We start from the raw sequence: 27499 nt of genomic DNA, 5'->3' as shown, positions 1-27499 counted from the left end.
CCTGTCACTCCTGTCTCAGGTTTCTTAGCACCGTCGGTATAAATCTTAATATATTCACTGTATAGTTTCATTACTCGATATTCAAATGCTCTTTAAAAAATCCCCTATTCCTTTCTTTTTTCTTTTTACCACAGAGGGGCTTATACTCAGAACAAACACATTAAACTTTTAAGCCCCATGGCGCCCAATTGGGGGCCGATTTACACATTATGGTTAGACTGTGTAAAACCTTACAATGAACATGAGCAAATATATTGATGTTATACATCAAATTAAACTTGGGCTACAAGAATCAGTAAGCCATTTCCACACAACTCAAACACCAACTGAAAGAATTATGAAAATATCATAATGATAATTTTGTCAGGAGTCAGCCTATTCAGCACGTTTCCGGAAGTAGCAACCCGTAGCTCGGTGCTATCAGAAAAAGCCAGATGGCAAGAGGACTCCACACAGATTCTAAATATCTTTTCAAAATCATTCTGCGCCAAAGCATCACCGAGATATGAGCCAAAGAACACAGCAACATGAATCGCTTTAGCGCTTACAAATGTTGCATATTTACACTCATCACTAACATTATGAATATAGTCTTTCCATGTTAATCAAAGTGCACTCCTAAAAACCCAAATGACTCGACTATTTTTAACTTGTTTTCATACAGATTCAGCTGTAAAGAACACTACCTTAGTGTTTTCAGAAGAACATTTAAATGCCCATTACTTCCCCCACATTTCAACTAGTTGTATCCCTTCTTGCAGTGTTTGAACTACTTCCTTTCCTTTTGGTCTATTAGGCCCCATCCTCTACAAATAACGACCTTCCCATATCTTGTGACAAAGTTCCAAAGATGTACTTTATTGCAATTAGGAATAGAATATGGACTCACCACACTCCCGTGTGGAGTCCCCTTTTCTACATCATTTGTCCTTGTAGCCCTGGATAGTTCTCTTATTTTAAAAGTCCATTATCCAATAAAACAGTTTTTTCCTGATTCCCATTGAATGCATTTGTATCAAAGGTCCTTCCCTCCATAACATAACATAAGTCCTTTCTCCAAAAAAAAAGCTAACATGTGCCTTTCTTTCCTCATCTTCTAGACATAAAATTGAATCCAAGCTTCCAATACCTTTCCTAAATCCACTCTGACACCCTGATATATGTTTCTCTAAACAATACAATAATCTTTTGTTTACCATTTGTTCCATACATTTGCATGTATGTGATGTTAGGGCAATTGGCCTATAATTTGATGGGTTACTTGCATCTTTCCCTGGCTTCCTTATAGGGACTATAACGGCCTCCTGCACCTTGCTGGAATGCTACCTTCCTCCCACATTTATTTATACAATGTTAGAAACTTATTCAGCCCATCTCCACTAAAAATGCTTTACCATAATATAATCCTTTCCTGGGGCAGTCATTCCAGCTTTAGCAACTGCAATTTTTTAACTATTTCAATTCATCTTCAGTATTCTCCTTCTTCCTCAAGGCTTCCCTATGTTTGAACATTGTTTCCTCTCTAGTTCGTATTCCCTCTTCAGTGCCGTGTATGATTTTCAAAAGTAATAACCAATGCCTCAGCTTTCTCTTCATAAGTCACCACTTTTCCAGTTGTTAGCACAATATAACTCCACTTTCTTCTGTCCCCTCCCATCTTTCTAATCATCCCCCACACTAGTCCTACTGGGCTTGCATTTGAGTATTGAACACCAGCCTTCAAACTAGCAAGTGCAGACATGCACATAAAGATGTTGCCTGGTCTGTGTTGGTGAACTCACTGTAGGGCCAAAACAAGTGCATGAAATGCAACTGTACACACGGCAAAGAAATTCAAAGTGCGTTTACACATTTCAATTTGTGACTATGGAACTGCAACCGCAGAGCCTGTGCTGTCTGTAGATGGGTCATGTGATCCATCGGTAAAACCGTGCTCATGCTCTGAGTATTTTTGGATCCGTATCCTCATAGAACTCACCCACTAAATCAATATTTTTATATCTTACCTTAATTTGCAGCAACTCCCTGTCCACCTCTCGTTCCTTAAGCAACCACACAGGAGTTACCGGCCAAATGACAGTTGTGCAAAGCTCGAGGTGAGAAACTCCTGAGCTTCTTGCTGTTGCTTCTCCTATCCAGGATTTAATTACAGCAATGCAAATGTCTGCTCTACAGTCTACCAGACGGCTCATTACATTTGGAACTTATTTACACTCATAACTAACATTATGAATGTAGTCTTTCCATGTAATCTTTTGTTTACCATTTGTTCCATACATTTGCATGTATGTGATGTTAGGGCAATTGGCCTATAATTTGATGGGTTACTTGCATCTTTCCCTGGCTTCCTTATAGGGACTATAACGGCCTCCTGCACCTTGCTGGAATGCTACCTTCCTCCCACATTTATTTATACAATGTTAGAAACTTATTCAGCCCATCTCCACTAAAATGCTTTACCATAATATAATCCTTTCCTGGGGCAGTCATTCCAGCTTTAGCAACTGCAATTTTTTTAACTATTTCAATTCATCTTCAGTATTCTCCTTCTTCCTCAAGGCCTCCCTATGTTTGAACATTGTTTCCTCTCTAGTTCGTATTCCTTCTTCAGTGCCGTGTATGATTTTAAAAAGTAATAACCAATGCCTCAGCTTTCTCTTCATAAGTCACCTCTTTTCCAGTTGTTAGCACAATATAACTCCACTTTCTTCTGTCCCCTCCCATCTTTCTAATCATCCCCCACACTAGTCCTACTGGGCTTGCATTTCTTCTTCTTTTTGTTCTTTTTTCTTGCTATTATATTTCTCACTATGAGCCTTTTTGAACTGTATCATGTGCTGAAGGTCACGAGTTCTTTTCAGTAACTGAAACATCCTGTTTCTATAATCTGATTGCCTCTTTGTAAGTATTGTTCCACCATGGTACTGCTTTTCTGCTTGTTTTTACTTTCTGTTATCATATAATTAAAAGTTTCTATCATCATACATTGTCATATTCATGTAATGTGTTTATGTAACTTTGTAAATGCTGTTCATTCTGAACACATGACATCTATTGCATCTGTCCATCCGAGGAGAGGGATCCTCCTCTGTTGCTCTCCTGAAGGTTTCTTCCCTTTTTTCCCTGTGAAAGGTTATTTTTGGGGAGTTTTTCCTGATCCGATGTGAGGTCAAAGGTCAGGGATGTCGTATGTGTACAGATTGTAAAGCCCTCTGAGGCAAATTTGTGATATTGGGCTATACAAAATAAACTGAATTGAATCGAAATCATTATTCTTACTCAGATGACCATCACTCTCTTCCTTAAATCTCTTTCAGTTGGCTTTCCCAAAACACATTTTCCACCCCTCTCTCTGTCTGTTACTGATGTATGAATATTTAAGTGACAGAATATTGGGTAGTGATCTCGGACTTCTATCATTTAGGAAGACTAAATTCCTCTCATCGAATAGTTATTCTGTGGCTTGTGGCTATCTTGCCCTTCTATTTCCTCCGATTTGCTTAATTCTATTCTCAAACACGGTTTATAATAATTCACCACCACAGACACTTGTGCAGACAATTTAAAAGGTGGGGAAATATATAAAGGCAGGAAGTGAAGTGAACACGGGACACAAGAGGCAGGAAAATTCAAAATAAAATAGGAAACAAACTAATTCAAAACCAAAATCGTGACCCGCGTGACTATGAAAAGATCAGCATATCGTTAGTGCTGTAAGTTGTTTTTTGGAAGTTATTTTGGACGCAGTGAGTTAGAATAACAATGACAATCGATTAAAGACAGTGAATAACAGCTGTTGGCTGTGTCATGGCTGTCACCTTACAGCAAGAGGGCACAACATGAGACGAGTAGCAAACAATCGAGTGTTAAGTATTACAAAAACACAGAAAATAGGATTTTCTACAAAACCTGGTGTTTTTTGATCAAAGAACCAATCAGCTCTTTGATCTGGAGACGACCGGGCTTTTCCCATCATGCCCTGGGCCATGCAGTCGGTGGAGAAGGAGCAGGACTGGCTTTTAAAAAATTTAATGTATTTTTTATTTGGAAATATTGACAGGTACATAACACAGTAAACATGTACTTTAACTGATATTTCCATTGATTTTCATCTTTTTGTCAACATATACAAACAGACAACAAACCCACCCCTCCCACTGGTACACCCACCTAGAGGAACAGGAACAAAAATACATAAACATAGATAAAAAGAGGTCACCTCATCCAGAAATTAATTGACAATAGGATTAGGCAGAAGTGCCCAAATTGTTGTTTATCCAACAGAGTCAAATTAATAGATGAATACAAAAAAACAATTATGTCTATTGTGCAGCTCATGATTTAGAGACCAAGAAATACTAATTTCTAGAACATTTTCTGCAAATAATAAATTTGTTCCTTGACCCCCTCACTGAGGACTGGCTTTTTTTTAATGGAAAACATGACTCAATATGTTTTGGCATTAATTCAAAAGGTTTGACATAACACCTTTACTTTTTTTAATTAGTCAGTCGTTTTTTGAAATATTATTACACCGATGATATTTCACATTGTCATACTGATAAAGTTAATAATGTATGTAATGTGTATCATTTCAAGTGAAACATTAGCTTGGGTTAATAACATATATTGTATTGCTATAGTCAATGAACGCAGAGAAAAAGCATGTGACGGACAATTTATGCAATCAAATGACACATTTCTTAATAAATCATAGGCAAAAGGCTTTTGTCCATTATTAATAAAGTCAAAAAGTGACGCATCCCTCTAGCTATAGTGAAGAGTCAACTTCCTTAGATTGTACTCTCGATTTATTCACATACCGCAACTTCCCTGACGCCAGTGACATGGCTAGACCATAGAAACAGGGAAGTAGATGAGAAAGGGCTCGGTTGACACATCAAATTACCTTAAATAATGAAAATAATGTGTTCACTGATAAGATTCAGGCGTCTGCTAACGGATTCATCGAGATCTTTGGAGCCCAAACCCAAAAGTAAAAGGCACAATTTAGTTCGATGTACAACAAGTGCATTTATCCATAGTTCTGCCCCTCCGGGTACACCATGTTCTGGGTACAAAAAGATCATTTTAATTGAAAATGTCGCCGTCTAAATTTGAACACCTTGTATTTACAATGTCACCAGTTCACAGATTTCTTTGAGAAAAAAAATAAAACAGAGCCAAACATGTAAAAGCCCACTGCAGATGTCCAAACAGGCCCTGACCCAACTGCCCTCCATACCGACCCGCTCTCCCCTTACAAGGAAATATTGCTGCCTAACAACAAGGAGCAACAGTTCTTTATTGTTCAGATTATGTGAAACGACACATTGTCTAAGAGAGGAAGGCGTGTTCTTCAGGGGCAGCTCGTCTCTGCCTTCCATTGCTTGATGGATGTATCCTTTTTTTTTTGCTTCATTTCCAGTTTTGCATTTCTTCTTTTTTCACAAGGTTTAATCATTTGTGGCAGTTAGCCATTAAAAGGCCTTTTCCTCATGTTCTTTTTATTTGACATAAACATTACTCATCAAATGACCAGGTTAGTGAAAAGCTTCTCATGGGATGGACTGAAGGAATTTCGACTAATAACCTCAGTATAACACTTTAGTAATTTTCTTTTTTATGCAGTTGACGTTTTGTCTTGTTTCCTATTCGGCGTTGCACTGAACTTCATGCTCATGAGGCCACATATTGAACTGAGCCTCTGGAAGTACCCACGTGCTTGTGATTCGTCCTTTATTCTGCACAACTGTGGGGTTGGAGGGGAGCCACCTGCAGGGACAGGACGTGGAAATAAACACGTTATAGCGGATGGGCAGATACGCAGAAATGCTTTTTGAGACATCAGAATGTTATAGTTTGAGTAAAAAGTTATTCTGACCTCTTTTCCCGACTGAACATGAAACTGGGCATAACTCAGGGTCTCGCTTTCCTGGTGCTGGTTTGGGATCGTAGTCGAGCTTTTTGATGCCGAAATAAAAATGAGACCAGTGATCAGATCACAGAGCAGCTTCAAGTTGTTTCAGATACATTATTATACGAGATAGAGTTGATACTAAGATTGGTACTTTTAAGTAAAGGATATCCATAAAGCTACCAATACCACAATATACTCCATGTCATGCATTTAAAACCCTACCAAAATAAAAGCTGAGTATGACAAGTAAAATAAAAACTTGTTCATCTCACTTCTGTGAGATGTGTGATTGTGTGTGTATCATGCATGTAACAATATTAGTAGTAGTAGTTATTATTTTCATAATTGATATTTGGACATTATGTTCTTGAACATGTGTAAACTATCATAAAATATGAAAAAACACCCATTGCAATGTGGTTTTGTCCGACCAACAGTCTAATAAGACAAAGATACTTGAAAAAAACGTAATGGATGAAAACAATTAATGGATTATCAACTTCTTGTGATCAAATTACCATTTGAGTCCTGTTTCATATTGATGCATCAATGTACATTTTAATGTTGTATGTTGTAGGTGCAGCTAATTTGGACTACTTTAAATTCATAGTTTGGTCCAGGGGTTCCCAACGTCCTTCAGACCTTTCCCAAATCTGAGCGTCCGTGAGATGATTATTGAAGTATAGCACAAAATAAAATAAAAAAAACTTTCCAATGCAAAAAGTTGTGTTTAAATCATCTTTTGTACTTTTTACATGTGACAACGTGGCCCAAGTAGACACTAGAGACTTAGGAGTTGCTAACCTGAGAGGTTGGGATCCGTTAGTTACATTTTTAACATTGCATTGTATTTTAAAAACATATCCATGTTTTCTCTGTGAAATCTTAATCTGAAAGTAAAACTGTCAGATAAAAAAAACGCAATAAAACATACAACATTTCTCTTTGAAATGTAGTATACAGTCTACATTCTACCTGTGCATGTTAATGATGACTTGTTATTTAACTGAGTAACTGTACTGCAGTTGATTTGAACAGAGACAACAGATGGCAGTTTCTTTTCAGTCCCACCTCTTTCCATCATGTTTCGTTTTCTGTTCCACTCTCTGATTTCGTCTCATCTCTCTCCCTCTACTCCTCATCCCTCACATGTAGCTCTGCTCCCTCTCGTCCTTTTCTTTCTCTAATTTCCTGATCTCTTTTCCTCTGTGAGTTTGTCGCCCCCTGTCTTCATGCTTCGGCCTCTTTCCGTCTCCTTCTCTTCTGCAGCACGTGGTGCTAAGAAGCCACAGCTGTCTGCCCTCTTGCCCTTTCTTGTCGTCAATCCACCGCACCGACCGACAGTTGTTGAGATGTAATCCGTAGCTAAAATATGGCTAAAATATGAGAAAGTATGATATAAAATATGGATCTCATTCAGACAGTCAAGGTTCCAGCCTGTTTGCGTGCAGACTCATGTGCTGAGATTAACACAAAGAGGAAGGCCGCTCTTTAATGTGCTAATCAATATATTATGCATTCTCTAAACGCTCCTGATTCAAACCAGTGCTCTCCGTTTGTTTAACGCTAATATTGTAAAGGGTTTTTTAATGAAATGAAAAACCTTTCAAGTTATAACTACAAACTGAGCAAATCTTTTTTGGTCATGGTGACAAGAATAGACTCTTTTCACAGCAGCCATTTTGACTTAAAAGCATGGAAAACAGGTGGAAACCTAATTGATGGCTGCATTCCATTTAGGTTAGCCAGCTCCAGGGCTCTGGTATATTGCGCGTGTTCACTCACTAACTTGGCTTACTTGAGTGAATCGAGCTCTCCTTAATGTTATTTACACCGTGTCCTTTTCCTGCTGTGGCGAGTCAAAATGGCTGCTGTGAAAAGGGTTTCTGCAATAATCCATTGACTTCATTTCAAATCCCCCATGATGCAAAATAAACTTTTCATTATTTTACTAGAAAAACGTTTTACAGTATCATAGAGTGTAAAATCAATTCAGTGAATGTAGAAGGCAGAAAAATGATGTAACGGGCACACTACGTTCACATAAAGACCACAGGGGGCGGCAGAGAGCCATTGTCCACAGAGAATAAGAACAGGCACATATACAGTCTATAAATAAAGTACATACACAATGTAAGAATGAAATTAATTGGTTCTTACTTGTAACTCTGAAAGCTAAAACGGGTATTACTCACCTACAGAGGCAGACAGCTGTGACTACACATAGAAGAAATCCAATTATGGCTGTGAGTATGTAGAGAGGGTAAGTTCAGTTTCAGCTTTGAAATGTAGAGATAAATATCTGTGTTGTGCTCTACCTACCTTCAGGTTCTCCAGACACCTTTAAATCCCACTCAATGGTCCTTGTAATGCGCTCGGCAATTAAACAACATCTGTAGGTTCCTGCATCGTCATGCTGAACGTTAGAAATAATCATCCTTAAAGGTAAGTTGTTGTCTATTCTCAGTCTGCGAGATGTGAAATTTGAAATAGACATATTCTTTGGGAACGAAAACGCAGAAAGAAATCTGTCTTTGGTCCATGTGAGTTGCGTTCCATTTGTCTCAGATATGTTGCAGGTGAAGACGACGGAGTCTCCTCTGGACACCAGTTCATTCCTGTCTTCAATCTCTGACACTGGAGGAAACAACCAATCAATATATATATAATATAATCTATAATTCAATTCACAGAATTAGCATGCAGAACAAACACAAATGTCCACTGTACCTGCAAAGACTTGGCACACAGTTAGCAGTTGAATGGAGAGAAGAGCAGCGTGGTCTCGGTTGAACATGATGACCATCAGACAGAGAAAGACTGAGTGAAACTTCAACATGGCCCCTGGCGAGCATGAGCAGGCTCGGAGGAAAGGAAGTGGTTAGTTCCTGGTTAGTTAGTTGCTTTGGCTTCTCAGAACTTTGCTATGTGTTTTAAGTAAAGAGCAAAGAAACATTAAGTCACACGGGAATCACACAGTTGGATTATTGAGAATTGAAACTCACTCCTTCCTGAAAATAAACTCTGATAAAAATTGCATTAGTAATAACAGTTCATGGCATAAACAGAATATAAGAAGCACACATGCAATGCTCAACCATTGTGATATAAAACAACACATATTGTAGTATAGGTGTGAAAACTTCAGCTCTTAATAAATAAATCACAGAAGACATTTTTGCATTCAGTAAATGATCATAAATAAATGATCAAGTGATCAAAAGTAAATGATAAAATTAATTTTGGCTGTTTGAGTTTCAGGTTGTTAATGTGTGTGGATATAAACCACTACAGGTGATTCTCATATTGCATAATATGGCGATAATTCAGCTTAATGGTGAGTTGTATTTTTGATGTACTTTATATTTGTTTTTACAGGGCTGTTTTAAAAAGGTTTTGTCCAGTGTCAAAAATCCAGATCAGATTCTCCCTCTGAATCTTCCATAAATATTACACTGTACTTCCAGACCAGTGGACAAAATAACAGGAACAACTGATCTTTAGATAAAATAGTTTTTTCTCTGACGTCAGGAGAAATCTCTTTTAATCTGTGAGAGACTCAACACCTGGAGGGGATGCGTGGTACATTTTTACATCAGGAATACGTTTCCTATTTGAATGAAAACATAATTGAGGAAGATTTAGAGAAAGAAAAAAAAATCTAAATATTATATATATATATATATATATATATACATACATACATTCAGTATATACATTATATATATATATATATATATATGTGTGTATATATATATATATATATATACACACATATATATATATTGCGGTATATATATATATATATATATATATACTGTATGTATGTATGTATATATATATATATATATATATATATATATGTATATATATATACAAAAAGAAAAGGAAAATAAATAAAACAAAATAAAAATAAAAATAGCCGGTCGTGCGTTTTACCGTTTGTCGTGTAACCCCAATATTCTTTCGCCAGTAGGCAGCGCGTCGACAGCAAGTGAAAATAAGCTTGTCGATATCCTCAGGCCGCGACTTGTAACAAGCACGACGAGTTTGGGGCAGATTAGAGCAAGTCTAGTTGAGCCAGCAGGTGGCGCTCTGACTATGACTGAAATTAAGCTTGTCGATTTCCTCAGGCCGTGACATGTAACAAGCACAACACGTTTGGGGCAGATTCGAGCAAGTCCAGTTGAGCCATTAGGTGGCACTTTGAGAATGTGAACAAATACATGCATCACGTGTCTCTACGTGAAGTCTAGACCACGTCATGTAAATTAAAGGTAAAAAAAAAAAAGTGATGAAAAAATTTGCCCTGGCCTGGATTGGCACACAACCCCCACACTCAAGACAGGTCTTTATCTCACTGCGCCACCGGTTTGCTGAAAAAATGTGATCGAAACTCGTATAGCTAGAAAATATTAGTGTCTAAAACTTGTCATTTCATTTTTTTAGTTGCTGTTTCAATCACAATTTCGAATGTTTTTTCTTGGAAATGTGTTCAGGATGATTATTTTTGGAAAGATTAGTTTAGTTAAAGCAACAGTCTCTAGCATAACAAAAAACAGAAAGTGGGACTTTATTGGAATATTTTTAACGACAAGTGAGAGTGGGTGAAAGCGACGTTTCTTTGCAGAATAATTAAGCTCAAGGCCTTCTGATCATCCTGGAAAGAAGATTGAAGTCAATCGGATAATTTTTGTGGGAGATAACGGTAAATGTATAACGGCGAAAAGTGACAAAAACAAGTGAAAAACGGCCAACTTCGGCGAATTATTGTAGCGCCCCCTAGTGTTCAAATTGCACAATATTTCATTTGCAAATTAAGGCATGCCATGCGCACTTAGGAAAAATGTTTCAAAGTGAATAGTCCCAATAGTGTTGACACTATGAGCATTGAAAAACAAGACACGCCCCTAAGATGTTCATTTGGCCACAGATCCTTACCACAATGAGATATAAAAAAAACGGTTGACATATTCTAGGTCGTCTGGCTTCAATGATTTGATTGATATCAGGTTTTGTTGATTTGGACTAAGTGTGTAGTTAAGAAAGTCAATTATGTGTTTTTCACAAAATTCAAAATGGCGGAAAATCTAAGGCGGACCCTAGGGGTCTGAGAGGCTTTTTTGTAGAGCAGGTGTAAGTGAACATGTGTGAAAAATGTCAAGTCAATCGGACATTCTGGGTGATTGGCCTCGCCGGTCAAAATGTTAGGGGGGCGCTAGAGAGCAACTATGAATTGCAAAAATTTGACTCCTTGATCATACGTCTATTTTCACCATGCCTGACAAGCGTGCCAAATTTGAGCGTTTTTCGTTGCTCGCAAATACCCCAAAATGCGCTCAATTTTCACCCAAAAAAACTCAATAGGGTCCTCTCGGACTGACTTCGTCAGTCGCTCGGACCCTAATTAACCCTCATCCCTACATTTCAACTATACCCTATAAAAAAAACCTGTGTTCTTTAACCCTGTGTACTCTAACCTGTGCTCTCCCACCCATGCTCAGTATTGCCTTCAATGTACAATCAAATTCTTCCTCTCTCTGAGTCTCATGCGCCCTATAATTCACCACATGCTCCACTGACTTCCTCTTCTCCACATCCTTCACACATCCCTGTCTGGTGTTTCCCTATCATTTTCAGTGTCTTATTGAGTGCACTATGGCCCAACCGTAGCCTTGTCAGCACTGTTTCCTCTCTCCTGTTCCAACTTTCTACCCTGGTTGCCTTAACGCTCCTTTGAATACCATACAAATGTCTCCCTTTCTTCTCTTTGTCCCACCTATTTTGACACATCTGGTTGACGTTTTCCCAGTTAATGCTCTTGACCTCCGCCTTACTGATGCTAATCCTCATTTCTATGTCTCCTTTCTTTAAAGCCCTCTTTGCCAACTTGTCCGCCCTCTCATTCCCACTCACTCCTATATGTGCTGGAACCCATGAATTTAACCTGACCTCCCTGGTTGGTTATTCGTGTGACTGACTGAAGGACTTCATACAGTATGTCTTGATGACTGCATGAACGAAAAGATCTTAGGCTTGCTAGGACTGAAGCTGCATCGGAGCATATTAGTACCTTTTCCTGTTTTGCCTTTTCCACCCATCGTAATGCCACCAGCACTGCCACCATCTCCACTGTGTAGACCCCTAGACTATCAGATGTTCTCCTGTTGATCCTTATTCCTTTGTCTGGTATTGCCACCCCAAATCCTGTCACTCCTGTCTCAGGTTTCTTAGCACCGTCGGTATAAATCTTAATATATTCACTGTATAGTTTCATTACTCGATATTCAAATGCTCTTTAAAAAATCCCCTATTCCTTTCTTTTTTCTTTTTACCACAGAGGGGCTTATACTCAGAACAAACACATTAAACTTTTAAGCCCCATGGCGCCCAATTGGGGGCCGATTTACACATTATGGTTAGACTGTGTAAAACCTTACAATGAACATGAGCAAATATATTGATGTTATACATCAAATTAAACTTGGGCTACAAGAATCAGTAAGCCATTTCCACACAACTCAAACACCAACTGAAAGAATTATGAAAATATCATAATGATAATTTTGTCAGGAGTCAGCCTATTCAGCACGTTTCCGGAAGTAGCAACCCGTAGCTCGGTGCTATCAGAAAAAGCCAGATGGCAAGAGGACTCCACACAGATTCTAAATATCTTTTCAAAATCATTCTGCGCCAAAGCATCACCGAGATATGAGCCAAAGAACACAGCAACATGAATCGCTTTAGCGCTTACAAATGTTGCATATTTACACTCATCACTAACATTATGAATATAGTCTTTCCATGTTAATCAAAGTGCACTCCTAAAAACCCAAATGACTCGACTATTTTTAACTTGTTTTCATACAGATTCAGCTGTAAAGAACACTACCTTAGTGTTTTCAGAAGAACATTTAAATGCCCATTACTTCCCCCACATTTCAACTAGTTGTATCCCTTCTTGCAGTGTTTGAACTACTTCCTTTCCTTTTGGTCTATTAGGCCCCATCCTCTACAAATAACGACCTTCCCATATCTTGTGACAAAGTTCCAAAGATGTACTTTATTGCAATTAGGAATAGAATATGGACTCACCACACTCCCGTGTGGAGTCCCCTTTTCTACATCATTTGTCCTTGTAGCCCTGGATAGTTCTCTTATTTTAAAAGTCCATTATCCAATAAAACAGTTTTTTCCTGATTCCCATTGAATGCATTTGTATCAAAGGTCCTTCCCTCCATAACATAACATAAGTCCTTTCTCCAAAAAAAAAGCTAACATGTGCCTTTCTTTCCTCATCTTCTAGACATAAAATTTAATCCAAGCTTCCAATACCTTTCCTAAATCCACTCTGACACCCTGATATATGTTTCTCTAAACAATACAATAATCTTTTGTTTACCATTTGTTCCATACATTTGCATGTATGTGATGTTAGGGCAATTGGCCTATAATTTGATGGGTTACTTGCATCTTTCCCTGGCTTCCTTATAGGGACTATAACGGCCTCCTGCACCTTGCTGGAATGCTACCTTCCTCCCACATTTATTTATACAATGTTAGAAACTTATTCAGCCCATCTCCACTAAAAATGCTTTACCATAATATAATCCTTTCCTGGGGCAGTCATTCCAGCTTTAGCAACTGCAATTTTTTAACTATTTCAATTCATCTTCAGTATTCTCCTTCTTCCTCAAGGCTTCCCTATGTTTGAACATTGTTTCCTCTCTAGTTCGTATTCCCTCTTCAGTGCCGTGTATGATTTTCAAAAGTAATAACCAATGCCTCAGCTTTCTCTTCATAAGTCACCACTTTTCCAGTTGTTAGCACAATATAACTCCACTTTCTTCTGTCCCCTCCCATCTTTCTAATCATCCCCCACACTAGTCCTACTGGGCTTGCATTTGAGTATTGAACACCAGCCTTCAAACTAGCAAGTGCAGACATGCACATAAAGATGTTGCCTGGTCTGTGTTGGTGAACTCACTGTAGGGCCAAAACAAGTGCATGAAATGCAACTGTACACACGGCAAAGAAATTCAAAGTGCGTTTACACATTTCAATTTGTGACTATGGAACTGCAACCGCAGAGCCTGTGCTGTCTGTAGATGGGTCATGTGATCCATCGGTAAAACCGTGCTCATGCTCTGAGTATTTTTGGATCCGTATCCTCATAGAACTCACCCACTAAATCAATATTTTTATATCTTACCTTAATTTGCAGCAACTCCCTGTCCACCTCTCGTTCCTTAAGCAACCACACAGGAGTTACCGGCCAAATGACAGTTGTGCAAAGCTCGAGGTGAGAAACTCCTGAGCTTCTTGCTGTTGCTTCTCCTATCCAGGATTTAATTACAGCAATGCAAATGTCTGCTCTACAGTCTACCAGACGGCTCATTACATTTGGAACTTATTTACACTCATAACTAACATTATGAATGTAGTCTTTCCATGTAATCTTTTGTTTACCATTTGTTCCATACATTTGCATGTATGTGATGTTAGGGCAATTGGCCTATAATTTGATGGGTTACTTGCATCTTTCCCTGGCTTCCTTATAGGGACTATAACGGCCTCCTGCACCTTGCTGGAATGCTACCTTCCTCCCACATTTATTTATACAATGTTAGAAACTTATTCAGCCCATCTCCACTAAAATGCTTTACCATAATATAATCCTTTCCTGGGGCAGTCATTCCAGCTTTAGCAACTGCAATTTTTTAACTATTTCAATTCATCTTCAGTATTCTCCTTCTTCCTCAAGGCCTCCCTATGTTTGAACATTGTTTCCTCTCTAGTTCGTATTCCTTCTTCAGTGCCGTGTATGATTTTCAAAAGTAATAACCAATGCCTCAGCTTTCTCTTCATAAGTCACCTCTTTTCCAGTTGTTAGCACAATATAACTCCACTTTCTTCTGTCCCCTCCCATCTTTCTAATCATCCCCCACACTAGTCCTACTGGGCTTGCATTTCTTCTTCTTTTTGTTCTTTTTTCTTGCTATTATATTTCTCACTATGAGCCTTTTTGAACTGTATCATGTGCTGAAGGTCACGAGTTCTTTTCAGTAACTGAAACATCCTGTTTCTATAATCTGATTGCCTCTTTGTAAGTATTGTTCCACCATGGTACTGCTTTTCTGCTTGTTTTTACTTTCTGTTATCATATAATTAAAAGTTTCTATCATCATACATTGTCATATTCATGTAATGTGTTTATGTAACTTTGTAAATGCTGTTCATTCTGAACACATGACATCTATTGCATCTGTCCATCCGAGGAGAGGGATCCTCCTCTGTTGCTCTCCTGAAGGTTTCTTCCCTTTTTTCCCTGTGAAAGGTTATTTTTGGGGAGTTTTTCCTGATCCGATGTGAGGTCAAAGGTCAGGGATGTCGTATGTGTACAGATTGTAAAGCCCTCTGAGGCAAATTTGTGATATTGGGCTATACAAAATAAACTGAATTGAATCGAAATCATTATTCTTACTCAGATGACCATCACTCTCTTCCTTAAATCTCTTTCAGTTGGCTTTCCCAAAACACATTTTCCACCCCTCTCTCTGTCTGTTACTGATGTATGAATATTTAAGTGACAGAATATTGGGTAGTGATCTCGGACTTCTATCATTTAGGAAGACTAAATTCCTCTCATCGAATAGTTATTCTGTGGCTTGTGGCTATCTTGCCCTTCTATTTCCTCCGATTTGCTTAATTCTATTCTCAAACACGGTTTATAATAATTCACCACCACAGACACTTGTGCAGACAATTTAAAAGGTGGGGAAATATATAAAGGCAGGAAGTGAAGTGAACACGGGACACAAGAGGCAGGAAAATTCAAAATAAAATAGGAAACAAACTAATTCAAAACCAAAATCGTGACCGCGTGACTGTATGAAAAGATCAGCATATCGTTAGTGCTGTAAGTTGTTTTTTGGAAGTTATTTTGGACGCAGTGAGTTAGAATAACAATGACAATCGATTAAAGACAGTGAATAACAGCTGTTGGCTGTGTCATGGCTGTCACCTTACAGCAAGAGGGCACAACATGAGACGAGTAGCAAACAATCGAGTGTTAAGTATTACAAAAACACAGAAAATAGGATTTTCTACAAAACCTGGTGTTTTTTGATCAAAGAACCAATCAGCTCTTTGATCTGGAGACGACCGGGCTTTTCCCATCATGCCCTGGGCCATGCAGTCGGTGGAGAAGGAGCAGGACTGGCTTTTAAAAAATGTAATGTATTTTTTATTTGGAAATATTGACAGGTACATAACACAGTAAACATGTACTTTAACTGATATTTCCATTGATTTTCATCTTTTTGTCAACATATACAAACAGACAACAAACCCACCCCTCCCACTGGTACACCCACCTAGAGGAACAGGAACAAAAATACATAAACATAGATAAAAAGAGGTCACCTCATCCAGAAATTAATTGACAATAGGATTAGGCAGAAGTGCCCAAATTGTTGTTTATCCAACAGAGTCAAATTAATAGATGAATACAAAAAACAATTATGTCTATTGTGCAGCTCATGATTTAGAGACCAAGAAATACTAATTTCTAGAACATTTTCTGCAAATAATAAATTTGTTCCTTGACCCCCTCACTGAGGACTGGCTTTTTTTTAATGGAAAACATGACTCAATATGTTTTGGCATTAATTCAAAAGGTTTGACATAACACCTTTACTTTTTTTAATTAGTCAGTCGTTTTTTGAAATATTATTACACCGATGATATTTCACATTGTCATACTGATAAAGTTAATAATGTATGTAATGTGTATCATTTGAAGTGAAACATTAGCTTGGGTTAATAACATATATTGTATTGCTATAGTCAATGAACGCAGAGAAAAAGCATGTGACGGACAATTTATGCAATCAAATGACACATTTCTTAATAAATCATAGGCAAAAGGCTTTTGTCCATTATTAATAAAAGTCAAAAAGTGACGCATCCCTCTAGCTATAGTGAAGAGTCAACTTCCTTAGATTGTACTCTCGATTTATTCACATACCGCAACTTCCCTGACGCCAGTGACATGGCTAGACCATAGAAACAGGGAAGTAGATGAGAAAGGGCTCGGTTGACACATCAAATTACCTTAAATAATGAAAATAATGTGTTCACTGATAAGATTCAGGCGTCTGCTAACGGATTCATCGAGATCTTTGGAGCCCAAACCCAAAAGTAAAAGGCACAATTTAGTTCGATGTACAACAAGTGCATTTATCCATAGTTCTGCCCCTCCGGGTACAGTTGTGACACCATGTTCTGGGTACAAAAAGATCATTTTAATTGAAAATGTCGCCGTCTAAATTTGAACACCTTGTATTTACAATGTCACCAGTTCACAGATTTCTTTGAGAAAAAAAATAAAACAGAGCCAAACATGTAAAAGCCCACTGCAGATGTCCAAACAGGCCCTGACCCAACTGCCCTCCATACCGACCCGCTCTCCCCTTACAAGGAAATATTGCTGCCTAACAACAAGGAGCAACAGTTCTTTATTGTTCAGATTATGTGAAACGACACATTGTCTAAGAGAGGAAGGCGTGTTCTTGAGGGGCAGCTCGTCTCTGCCTTCCATTGCTTGATGGATGTATCCTTTTTTTTTTGCTTCATTTCTAGTTTTGCATTTCTTCTTTTTTCACAAGGTTTAATCATTTGTGGCAGTTAGCCATTAAAAGGCCTTTTCCTCATGTTCTTTTTATTTGACATAAACATTACTCATCAAATGACCAGGTTAGTGAAAAGCTTCTCATGGGATGGACTGAAGGAATTTCGACTAATAACCTCAGTATAACACTGTAGTAATTTTCTTTTTTATGCAGTTGACGTTTTGTCTTGTTTCCTATTCGGCGTTGCACTGAACTTCATGCTCATGAGGCCACATATTGAACTGAGCCTCTGGAAGTACCCACGTGCTTGTGATTCGTCCTGTATTCTGCACAACTGTGGGGTTGGAGGGGAGCCACCTGCAGGGACAGGACGTGGAAATAAACACGTTATAGCGGATGGGCAGATACGCAGAAATGCTTTTTGAGACATCAGAATGTTATAGTTTGAGTAAAAAGTTATTCTGACCTCTTTTCCCGACTGAACATGAAACTGGGCATAACTCAGGGTCTCGCTTTCCTGGTGCTGGTTTGGGATCGTAGTCGAGCTTTTTGATGCCGAAATAAAAATGAGACCAGTGATCAGATCACAGAGCAGCTTCAAGTTGTTTCAGATACATTATTATACGAGACAGAGTTGATACTAAGATTGGTACTTTTAAGTAAAGGATATCCATAAAGCTACCAATACCACAATAGATATACTCCATGTCATGCATTTAAAACCCTATCAAAATAAAAGCTGAGTATGACAAGTAAAATAAAAACTTGTTCTGCAGAAAACTTCTGTGAGATGTGTGATTGTGTGTGTATCATGCATGTAACAATATTAGTAGTAGTAGTTATTATTTTCATAATTGATATTTGGACATTATGTTCTTGAACATGTGTAAACTATCATAAAATATGAAAAAACACCCATTGCAATGTGGTTTTGTCCGACCAACAGTCTAATAAGACAAAGATACTTGAAAAAAACGTAATGGATGAAAACAATTAATGGATTATCAACTTCTTGTGATCAAATTACCATTTGAGCCCTGTTTCATATTGATGCATCAATGTACATTTTAATGTTGTATGTTGTAGGTGCAGCTAATTTGGACTACTTTAAATTCATAGTTTAGTCCAGGGGTTCCCAACGTCCTTCAGACCTTTCCCAAATCTGAGCGTCCGTGAGATGATTATTGAAGTATAGCACAAAATAAAATAAAAAAAACTTTCCAATGCAAAAAGTTGTGTTTAAATCATCTTTTGTACTTTTTACATGTGACAACGTGGCCCAAGTAGACACTAGAGACTTAGGAGTTGCTAACCTGAGAGGTTGGGATCCGTTAGTTACATTTTTAACATTGCATTGTATTTTAAAAACGTATGCATGTTTTCTCTGTGAAATCTTAATCTGAAAGTAAAACTGTCAGATAAAAAAAACGCAATAAAACATACAACATTTCTCTTTGAAATGTAGTATACAGTCTACATTCTACCTGTGCATGTTAATGATGACTTGTTATTTAACTGAGTAACTGTACTGCAGTTGATTTGCACAGAGACAACAGATGGCAGTTTCTTTTCAGTCCCACCTCTTTCCATCATGTTTCGTTTTCTGTTCCACTCTCTGATTTCGTCTCATCTCTCTCCCTCTACTCCTCATCCCTCACATGTAGCTCTGCTCCCTCTCGTCCTTTTCTTTCTCTAATTTCCTGATCTCTTTTCCTCTGTGAGTTTGTCGCCCCCTGTCTTCATGCTTCGGCCTCTTTCCGTCTCCTTCTCTTCTGCAGCACGTGGTGCTAAGAAGCCACAGCTGTCTGCCCTCTTGCCCTTTCTTGTCGTCAATCCACCGCACCGACCGACAGTTGTTGAGATGTAATCTGTAGCTAAAATATGGCTAAAATATGAGAAAGTATGATATAAAATATGGATCTCATTCAGACAGTCAAGGTTCCAGCCTGTTTGCGTGCAGACTCATGTGCTGAGATTAACACAAAGAGGAAGGCCGCTCTTTAATGTGCTAATCAATATATTACGCATTCTCTAAACGCTCCTGATTCAAACCAGTGCTCTCCGTTTGTTTAACGCTAATATTGTGAAGGGTTTTTTAATGAAATGAAAAACCTTTCAAGTTATAACTACAAACTGAGCAAATCTTTTTTGGTCATGGTGACAAGAATAGACTCTTTTCACAGCAGCCATTTTGACTTAAAAGCATGGAAAACAGGTGGAAACCTAATTGATGGCTGCATTCCATTTAGGTTAGCCAGCTCCAGGGCTCTGGTATATTGCGCGTGTTCACTCACTAACTTGGCTTACTTGAGTGAATCGAGCTCTTCTTAATGTTATTTACACCGTGTCCTTTTCCTGCAGTGGCGAGTCAAAATGGCTGCTGTGAAAAGGGTTTCTGCAATAATCCATTGACTTCATTTCAAATCCCCCATGATGCAAAATAAACTTTTCATTATTTTACTAGAAAAACGTTTTACAGTATCATAGAGTGTGAAATCAATTCAGTGAATGTAGAAGGCAGAAAAATGATGTAACGGGCACACTACGTTCACATAAAGACCACAGGGGGCGGCAGAGAGCCATTGTCCACAGAGAATAAGAACAGGCACATATACAGTCTATAAATAAAGTACATACACAATGTAAGAATGAAATTAATTGGTTCTTACTTGTAACTCTGAAAGCTAAAAGGGTATTACTCACCTACAGAGGCAGACAGCTGTGACTACACATAGAAGAAATCCAATTACGGCTGTGAGTATGTAGAGAGGGTACCTCAATGGACTGGCTTCTGCACAACATCAGATGAGAATTAATTTAAGTTCAGTTTCAGCTTTGAAATGTAGAGATAAATATCTGTGTTGTGCTCTACCTACCTTCAGGTTCTCCAGACACCTTTAAATCCCACTCAATATTCCTTGTACTGTTCACGGCAATTAAACAACATCTGTAGGTTCCTGCATCGTCATGCTGAACGTTAGAAATAATCATCCTTGAAGGTAAGTTGTTGTCTATTCTCAGTCTGCGAGATGTGAAATTTGAAATAGACAAATTCTTTGGGAACGAAAACGCATAAACAAATCTGTCTTTGGTCCATGTGAGTTGCGTTTCATTTGTATCAGATATGTTGCAGGTGAAGACGACGGAGTCTCCTCTGGACACCAGTTCATTCCTGTCTTCAATCTCTGACACTGGAGGAAACAACCAATCAATATATATATAATATAATCTATAATTCAATTCACAGAATTAGCATGCAGAACAAACACAAATGTCCACTGTACCTGCAAAGACTTGGCACACAGTTAGCAGTTGAATGGAGAGAAGAGCAGCGTGGTCTCGGTTGAACATGATGCCCATCAGACAGAGAAAGACAGAGTGAAACTTCAACATGGCCCCTGGCGAGCATGAGGAGGCTCGGAGGAAAGGAAGTGGTTAGTTCCTGGTTAGTTAGTTGCTTTGGCTTCTCAGAACTTTGCTATGTGTTTTAAGTAAAGAGCAAAGAAACATTAAGTCACACGGGAATCACACAGTTGGATTATTGAGAATTGAAACTCACTCCTTCCTGAAAATAAACTCTGATAAAAATTGCATTAGTAATAACAGTTCATGGCATAAACAGAATATAAGAAGCACACATGCAATGCTCAACCATTGTGATATAAAACAACACATATTGTAGTATAGGTGTGAAAACTTCAGCTCTTAATAAATAAATCACAGAAGACATTTTTGCATGCAGTAAATGATCATAAATAAATGATCAAGTGATCAAAAGTAAATGATAAAATTAATTTTGGCTGTTTGAGTTTCAGGTTGTTAATGTGTGTGGATATAAACCACTACAGGTGATTCTCATATTGCATAATGTGGCGATAATTCAGCTTAATGGTGAGTTGTATTTTTGATGTACTTTATATTTGTTTTTACAGGGCTGTTTTAAAAAGGTTTTGTCCAGTGTCAAAAATCCAGATCAGATTCTCCCTCTGAATCTTCCATAAATATTACACTGTACTTCCAGACCAGTGGACAAAATAACAGGAACAACTGATCTTTAGATAAAATAGTTTTTTCTCTGACGTCAGGAGAAATCTCTTTTAATCTGTGAGAGACTCAACACCTGGAGGGGATGCGTGGTACATTTTTACATCAGGAATACGTTTCCTATTTGAATGAAAACATAATTGAGGAAGATTTAGAGAAAGAAAAAAAAATCTAAATATTATATATATATATATATATATATATATATACATACATACATTCAGTATATACATTATATATATATATATATATATATATATATATATATATGTGTGTATATATATATATATATATATATACACACATATATATATATTGCGGTATATATATATATATATATATATATATATATATATATACTGTATGTATGTATGTATATATATATATATATATATATATATATATATATGTATATATATATACAAAAAGAAAAGGAAAATAAATAAAACAAAATAAAAATAAAAATAGCCGGTCGTGCGTTTTACCGTTTGTCGTGTAACCCCAATATTCTTTCGCCAGTAGGCAGCGCGTCGACAGCAAGTGAAAATAAGCTTGTCGATATCCTCAGGCCGCGACTTGTAACAAGCACGACGAGTTTGGGGCAGATTAGAGCAAGTCTAGTTGAGCCAGCAGGTGGCGCTCTGACTATGACTGAAATTAAGCTTGTAGATTTCCTCAGGCCGTGACATGTAACAAGCACAACACGTTTGGGGCAGATTCGAGCAAGTCCAGTTGAGCCATTAGGTGGCACTTTGAGAATGTGAACAAATACATGCATCACGTGTCTCTACGTGAAGTCTAGACCACGTCATGTAAATTAAAGGTAAAAAAAAAAAAGTGATGAAAAAATTTGCCCTGGCCTGGATTGGCACACAACTTCCACACTCAAGACAGGTCTTTATCTCACTGCGCCACCGGTTTGCTGAAAAAATGTGATCGAAACTCGTATAGCTAGAAAATATTAGTGTCTAAAACTTGTCATTTCATTTTTTTAGTTGCTGTTTCAATCACAATTTCGAATGTTTTTTCTTGGAAATGTGTTCAGGATGATTATTTTTGGAAAGATTAGTTTAGTTAAAGCAACAGTCTCTAGCATAACAAAAAACAGAAAGTGGGACTTTATTGGAATATTTTTAACGACAAGTGAGAGTGGGTGAAAGCGACGTTTCTTTGCAGAATAATTAAGCTCAAGGCCTTCTGATCATCCTGGAAAGAAGATTGAAGTCGATCGGATAATTTTTGTGGGAGATAACGGTAAATGTATAACGGCGAAAAGTGCCAAAAACAAGTGAAAAACGGCCAACTTCGGCGAATTATTGTAGCGCCCCCTAGTGTTCAAATTGCACAATATTTCATTTGCAAATTAAGGCATGCCATGCGCACTTAGGAAAAATGTTTCAAAGTGATTAGTCCCAATAGTGTTGACACTATGAGCATTGAAAAACAAGACACGCCCCAAAGATGTTCATTTGGCCACAGATCCTTACCACAATGAGATATAAAAAAACGGTTGACATATTCTAGGTCGTCTGGCTTCAATGATTTGATTGATATCAGGTTTTGTTGATTTGGACTAAGTGTGTAGTTAAGAAAGTCAATTATGGGTTTTTCACAAAATTCAAAATGGCGGAAAATCTAAGGCGGACCCTAGGGGTCTGAGAGGCTTTTTTGTAGAGCAGGTGTAAGTGAACATGTGTGAAAAATGTCAAGTCAATCGGACATTCTGGGTGATTGGCCTCGCCGGTCAAAATGTTAGGGGGGCGCTAGAGAGCAACTATGAATTGCAAAAATTTGACTCCTTGATCATACGTCTATTTTCACCAAGCCTGACAAGCGTGCCAAATTTGAGCGTTTTTCGTTGCTCGCAAATACCCCAAAATGCGTTCAATTTTCACCCTAAAAAACTCAATAGGGTCCTCTCGGACTGACTTCGTCAGTCGCTCGGACCCTAATTAACCCTCATCCCTACATTTCAATTATACCCTATAAAAAAAAACCTGTGTTCTTTAACCCTGTGTACTCTAACCTGTGCTCTCCCACCCATGCTCAGTATTGCCTTCAATGTACAATCAAATTCTTCCTCTCTCTGAGTCTCATGCGCCCTATAATTCACCACATGCTCCACTGACTTCCTCTTCTCCACATCCTTCACACATCCCTGTCTGGTGTTTCCCTATCATTTTCAGTGTCTTATTGAGTGCACTATGGCCCAACCGTAGCCTTGTCAGCACTGTTTCCTCTCTCCTGTTCCAACTTTCTACCCTGGTTGCCTTAACGCTCCTTTGAATACCATACAAATGTCTCCCTTTCTTCTCTTTGTCCCACCTATTTTGACACATCTGGTTGACGTTTTCCCAGTTAATGCTCTTGACCTCCGCCTTACTGATGCTAATCCTCATTTCTATGTCTCCTTTCTTTAAAGCCCTCTTTGCCAACTTGTCCGCCCTCTCATTCCCACTCACTCCTATATGTGCTGGAACCCATGAATTTAACCTGACCTCCCTGGTTGGTTATTCGTGTGACTGACTGAAGGACTTCATACAGTATGTCTTGATGACTGCATGAACGAAAAGATCTTAGGCTTGCTAGGACTGAAGCTGCATCGGAGCATATTAGTACCTTTTCCTGTTTTGCCTTTTCCACCCATCGTAATGCCACCAGCACTGCCACCATCTCCACTGTGTAGACCCCTAGACTATCAGATGTTCTCCTGTTGATCCTTATTCCTTTGTCTGGTATTGCCACCCCAAATCCTGTCACTCCTGTCTCAGGTTTCTTAGCACCGTCGGTATAAATCTTAATATATTCACTGTATAGTTTCATTACTCGATATTCAAATGCTCTTTAAAAAATCCCCTATTCCTTTCTTTTTTCTTTTTACACCTAACAGATACCAGTCAACTTCAGGCCACACAAGTGTCCATGGAGCCACCACCGGGTAAACCACAGAGGGGCTTATACTCAGAACAAACACATTAAACTTTTAAGCCCCATGGCGCCCAATTGGGGGCCGATTTACACATTATGGTTAGACTGTGTAAAACCTTACAATGAACATGAGCAAATATATTGATGTTATACATCAAATTAAACTTGGGCTACAAGAATCAGTAAGCCATTTCCACACAACTCAAACACCAACTGAAAGAATTATGAAAATATCATAATGATAATTTTGTCAGGAGTCAGCCTATTCAGCACGTTTCCGGAAGTAGCAACCCGTAGCTCGGTGCTATCAGAAAAAGCCAGATGGCAAGAGGACTCCACACAGATTCTAAATATCTTTTCAAAATCATTCTGCGCCAAAGCATCACCGAGATATGAGCCAAAGAACACAGCAACATGAATCGCTTTAGCGCTTACAAATGTTGCATATTTACACTCATCACTAACATTATGAATATAGTCTTTCCATGTTAATCAAAGTGCACTCCTAAAAACCCAAATGACTCGACTATTTTTAACTTGTTTTCATACAGATTCAGCTGTAAAGAACACTACCTTAGTGTTTTCAGAAGAACATTTAAATGCCCATTACTTCCCCCACATTTCAACTAGTTGTATCCCTTCTTGCAGTGTTTGAACTACTTCCTTTCCTTTTGGTCTATTAGGCCCCATCCTCTACAAATAACGACCTTCCCATATCTTGTGACAAAGTTCCAAAGATGTACTTTATTGCAATTAGGAATAGAATATGGACTCACCACACTCCCGTGTGGAGTCCCCTTTTCTACATCATTTGTCCTTGTAGCCCTGGATAGTTCTCTTATTTTAAAAGTCCATTATCCAATAAAACAGTTTTTTCCTGATTCCCATTGAATGCATTTGTATCAAAGGTCCTTCCCTCCATAACATAACATAAGTCCTTTCTCCAAAAAAAAAGCTAACATGTGCCTTTCTTTCCTCATCTTCTAGACATAAAATTTAATCCAAGCTTCCAATACCTTTCCTAAATCCACTCTGACACCCTGATATATGTTTCTCTAAACAATACAATAATCTTTTGTTTACCATTTGTTCCATACATTTGCATGTATGTGATGTTAGGGCAATTGGCCTATAATTTGATGGGTTACTTGCATCTTTCCCTGGCTTCCTTATAGGGACTATAACGGCCTCCTGCACCTTGCTGGAATGCTACCTTCCTCCCACATTTATTTATACAATGTTAGAAACTTATTCAGCCCATCTCCACTAAAATGCTTTACCATAATATAATCCTTTCCTGGGGCAGTCATTCCAGCTTTAGCAACTGCAATTTTTTAACTATTTCAATTCATCTTCAGTATTCTCCTTCTTCCTCAAGGCCTCCCTATGTTTGAACATTGTTTCCTCTCTAGTTCGTATTCCTTCTTCAGTGCCGTGTATGATTTTCAAAAGTAATAACCAATGCCTCAGCTTTCTCTTCATAAGTCACCTCTTTTCCAGTTGTTAGCACAATATAACTCCACTTTCTTCTGTCCCCTCCCATCTTTCTAATCATCCCCCACACTAGTCCTACTGGGCTTGCATTTCTTCTTCTTTTTGTTCTTTTTTCTTGCTATTATATTTCTCACTATGAGCCTTTTTGAACTGTATCATGTGCTGAAGGTCACGAGTTCTTTTCAGTAACTGAAACATCCTGTTTCTATAATCTGATTGCCTCTTTGTAAGTATTGTTCCACCATGGTACTGCTTTTCTGCTTGTTTTTACTTTCTGTTATCATATAATTAAAAGTTTCTATCATCATACATTGTCATATTCATGTAATGTGTTTATGTAACTTTGTAAATGCTGTTCATTCTGAACACATGACATCTATTGCATCTGTCCATCCGAGGAGAGGGATCCTCCTCTGTTGCTCTCCTGAAGGTTTCTTCCCTTTTTTCCCTGTGAAAGGTTATTTTTGGGGAGTTTTTCCTGATCCGATGTGAGGTCAAAGGTCAGGGATGTCGTATGTGTACAGATTGTAAAGCCCTCTGAGGCAAATTTGTGATATTGGGCTATACAAAATAAACTGAATTGAAATCATTATTCTTACTCAGATGACCATCACTCTCTTCCTTAAATCTCTTTCAGTTGGCTTTCCCAAAACACATTTTCCACCCCTCTCTCTGTCTGTTACTGATGTATGAATATCTAAGTGACAGAATATTGGGTAGTGATCTCGGACTTCTATCATTTAGGAAGACTAAATTCCTCTCATCGAATAGTTATTCTGTGGCTTGTGGCTATCTTGCCCTTCTATTTCCTCCGATTTGCTTAATTCTATTCTCAAACACGGTTTATAATAATTCACCACCACAGACACTTGTGCAGACAATTTAAAAGGTGGGGAAATATATAAAGGCAGGAAGTGAAGTGAACACGGGACACAAGAGGCAGGAAAATTCAAAATAAAATAGGAAACAAACTAATTCAAAACCAAAATCGTGACCGCGTGACTATGAAAAGATCAGCATATCGTTAGTGCTGTAAGTTGTTTTTTGGAAGTTATTTTGGACGCAGTGAGTTAGAATAACAATGACAATCGATTAAAGACAGTGAATAACAGCTGTTGGCTGTGTCATGGCTGTCACCTTACAGCAAGAGGGCACAACATGAGACGAGTAGCAAACAATCGAGTGTTAAGTATTACAAAAACACAGAAAATAGGATTTTCTACAAAACCTGGTGTTTTTTGATCAAAGAACCAATCAGCTCTTTGATCTGGAGACGACCGGGCTTTTCCCATCATGCCCTGGGCCATGCAGTCGGTGGAGAAGGAGCAGGACTGGCTTTTAAAAAATGTAATGTATTTTTTATTTGGAAATATTGACAGGTACATAACACAGTAAACATGTACTTTAACTGATATTTCCATTGATTTTCATCTTTTTGTCAACATATACAAACAGACAACAAACCCACCCCTCCCACTGG

The 27499-nt window shown here is 38.1% G+C and overlaps 2 protein-coding genes across 6 annotated transcripts; both read right to left on the bottom strand.

Moving 5' to 3' along the window:
- Window positions 1-4793: 4793 nt before the first annotated feature.
- On the bottom strand, window positions 4794-9098 carry LOC117750791. Of its 3 annotated transcripts, XR_004611821.1 has the most exons (6): window positions 8651-9098; window positions 8243-8557; window positions 8116-8164; window positions 6992-7285; window positions 5885-5963; window positions 4794-5775 (listed from the first exon to the last, which is right to left on the bottom strand). XR_004611821.1 is itself a non-coding variant. In XM_034562158.1 (5 exons), exons 1-5 carry the CDS (start codon window positions 8757-8759, stop codon window positions 5740-5742), a joined length of 588 nt encoding a protein of 195 aa, XP_034418049.1. In that variant the 5' UTR covers window positions 8760-9098; the 3' UTR covers window positions 4794-5739. The 3 variants fall into 3 exon arrangements, 2 of the variants coding, with proteins under 2 accessions (XP_034418049.1, XP_034418048.1); XM_034562158.1 differs by lacking the exon at window positions 6992-7285; XM_034562157.1 differs by lacking the exons at window positions 4794-5775; window positions 5885-5963 and having other exon boundaries at window positions 6071-7285.
- A 7693-nt stretch (window positions 9099-16791) lies between these two features.
- On the bottom strand, window positions 16792-21767 carry LOC117750792. Of its 3 annotated transcripts, XR_004611822.1 has the most exons (6): window positions 20838-21767; window positions 20430-20744; window positions 20257-20344; window positions 19134-19427; window positions 18020-18098; window positions 16792-17910 (listed from the first exon to the last, which is right to left on the bottom strand). XR_004611822.1 is itself a non-coding variant. In XM_034562160.1 (5 exons), exons 1-5 carry the CDS (start codon window positions 20944-20946, stop codon window positions 17815-17817), a joined length of 684 nt encoding a protein of 227 aa, XP_034418051.1. In that variant the 5' UTR covers window positions 20947-21767; the 3' UTR covers window positions 16792-17814. The 3 variants fall into 3 exon arrangements, 2 of the variants coding, with proteins under 2 accessions (XP_034418051.1, XP_034418050.1); XM_034562160.1 differs by lacking the exon at window positions 19134-19427 and having other exon boundaries at window positions 20257-20341; XM_034562159.1 differs by lacking the exon at window positions 19134-19427 and having other exon boundaries at window positions 20838-21765.
- Window positions 21768-27499: the final 5732 nt, after the last annotated feature.

Source organism: Cyclopterus lumpus, chromosome 21 (genome assembly GCF_009769545.1).
Source record: "Cyclopterus lumpus isolate fCycLum1 chromosome 21, fCycLum1.pri, whole genome shotgun sequence".
NCBI lineage: Eukaryota > Metazoa > Chordata > Actinopteri > Perciformes > Cyclopteridae > Cyclopterus > Cyclopterus lumpus.
This window is presented reverse-complemented; position numbering and strand designations above follow the sequence as displayed.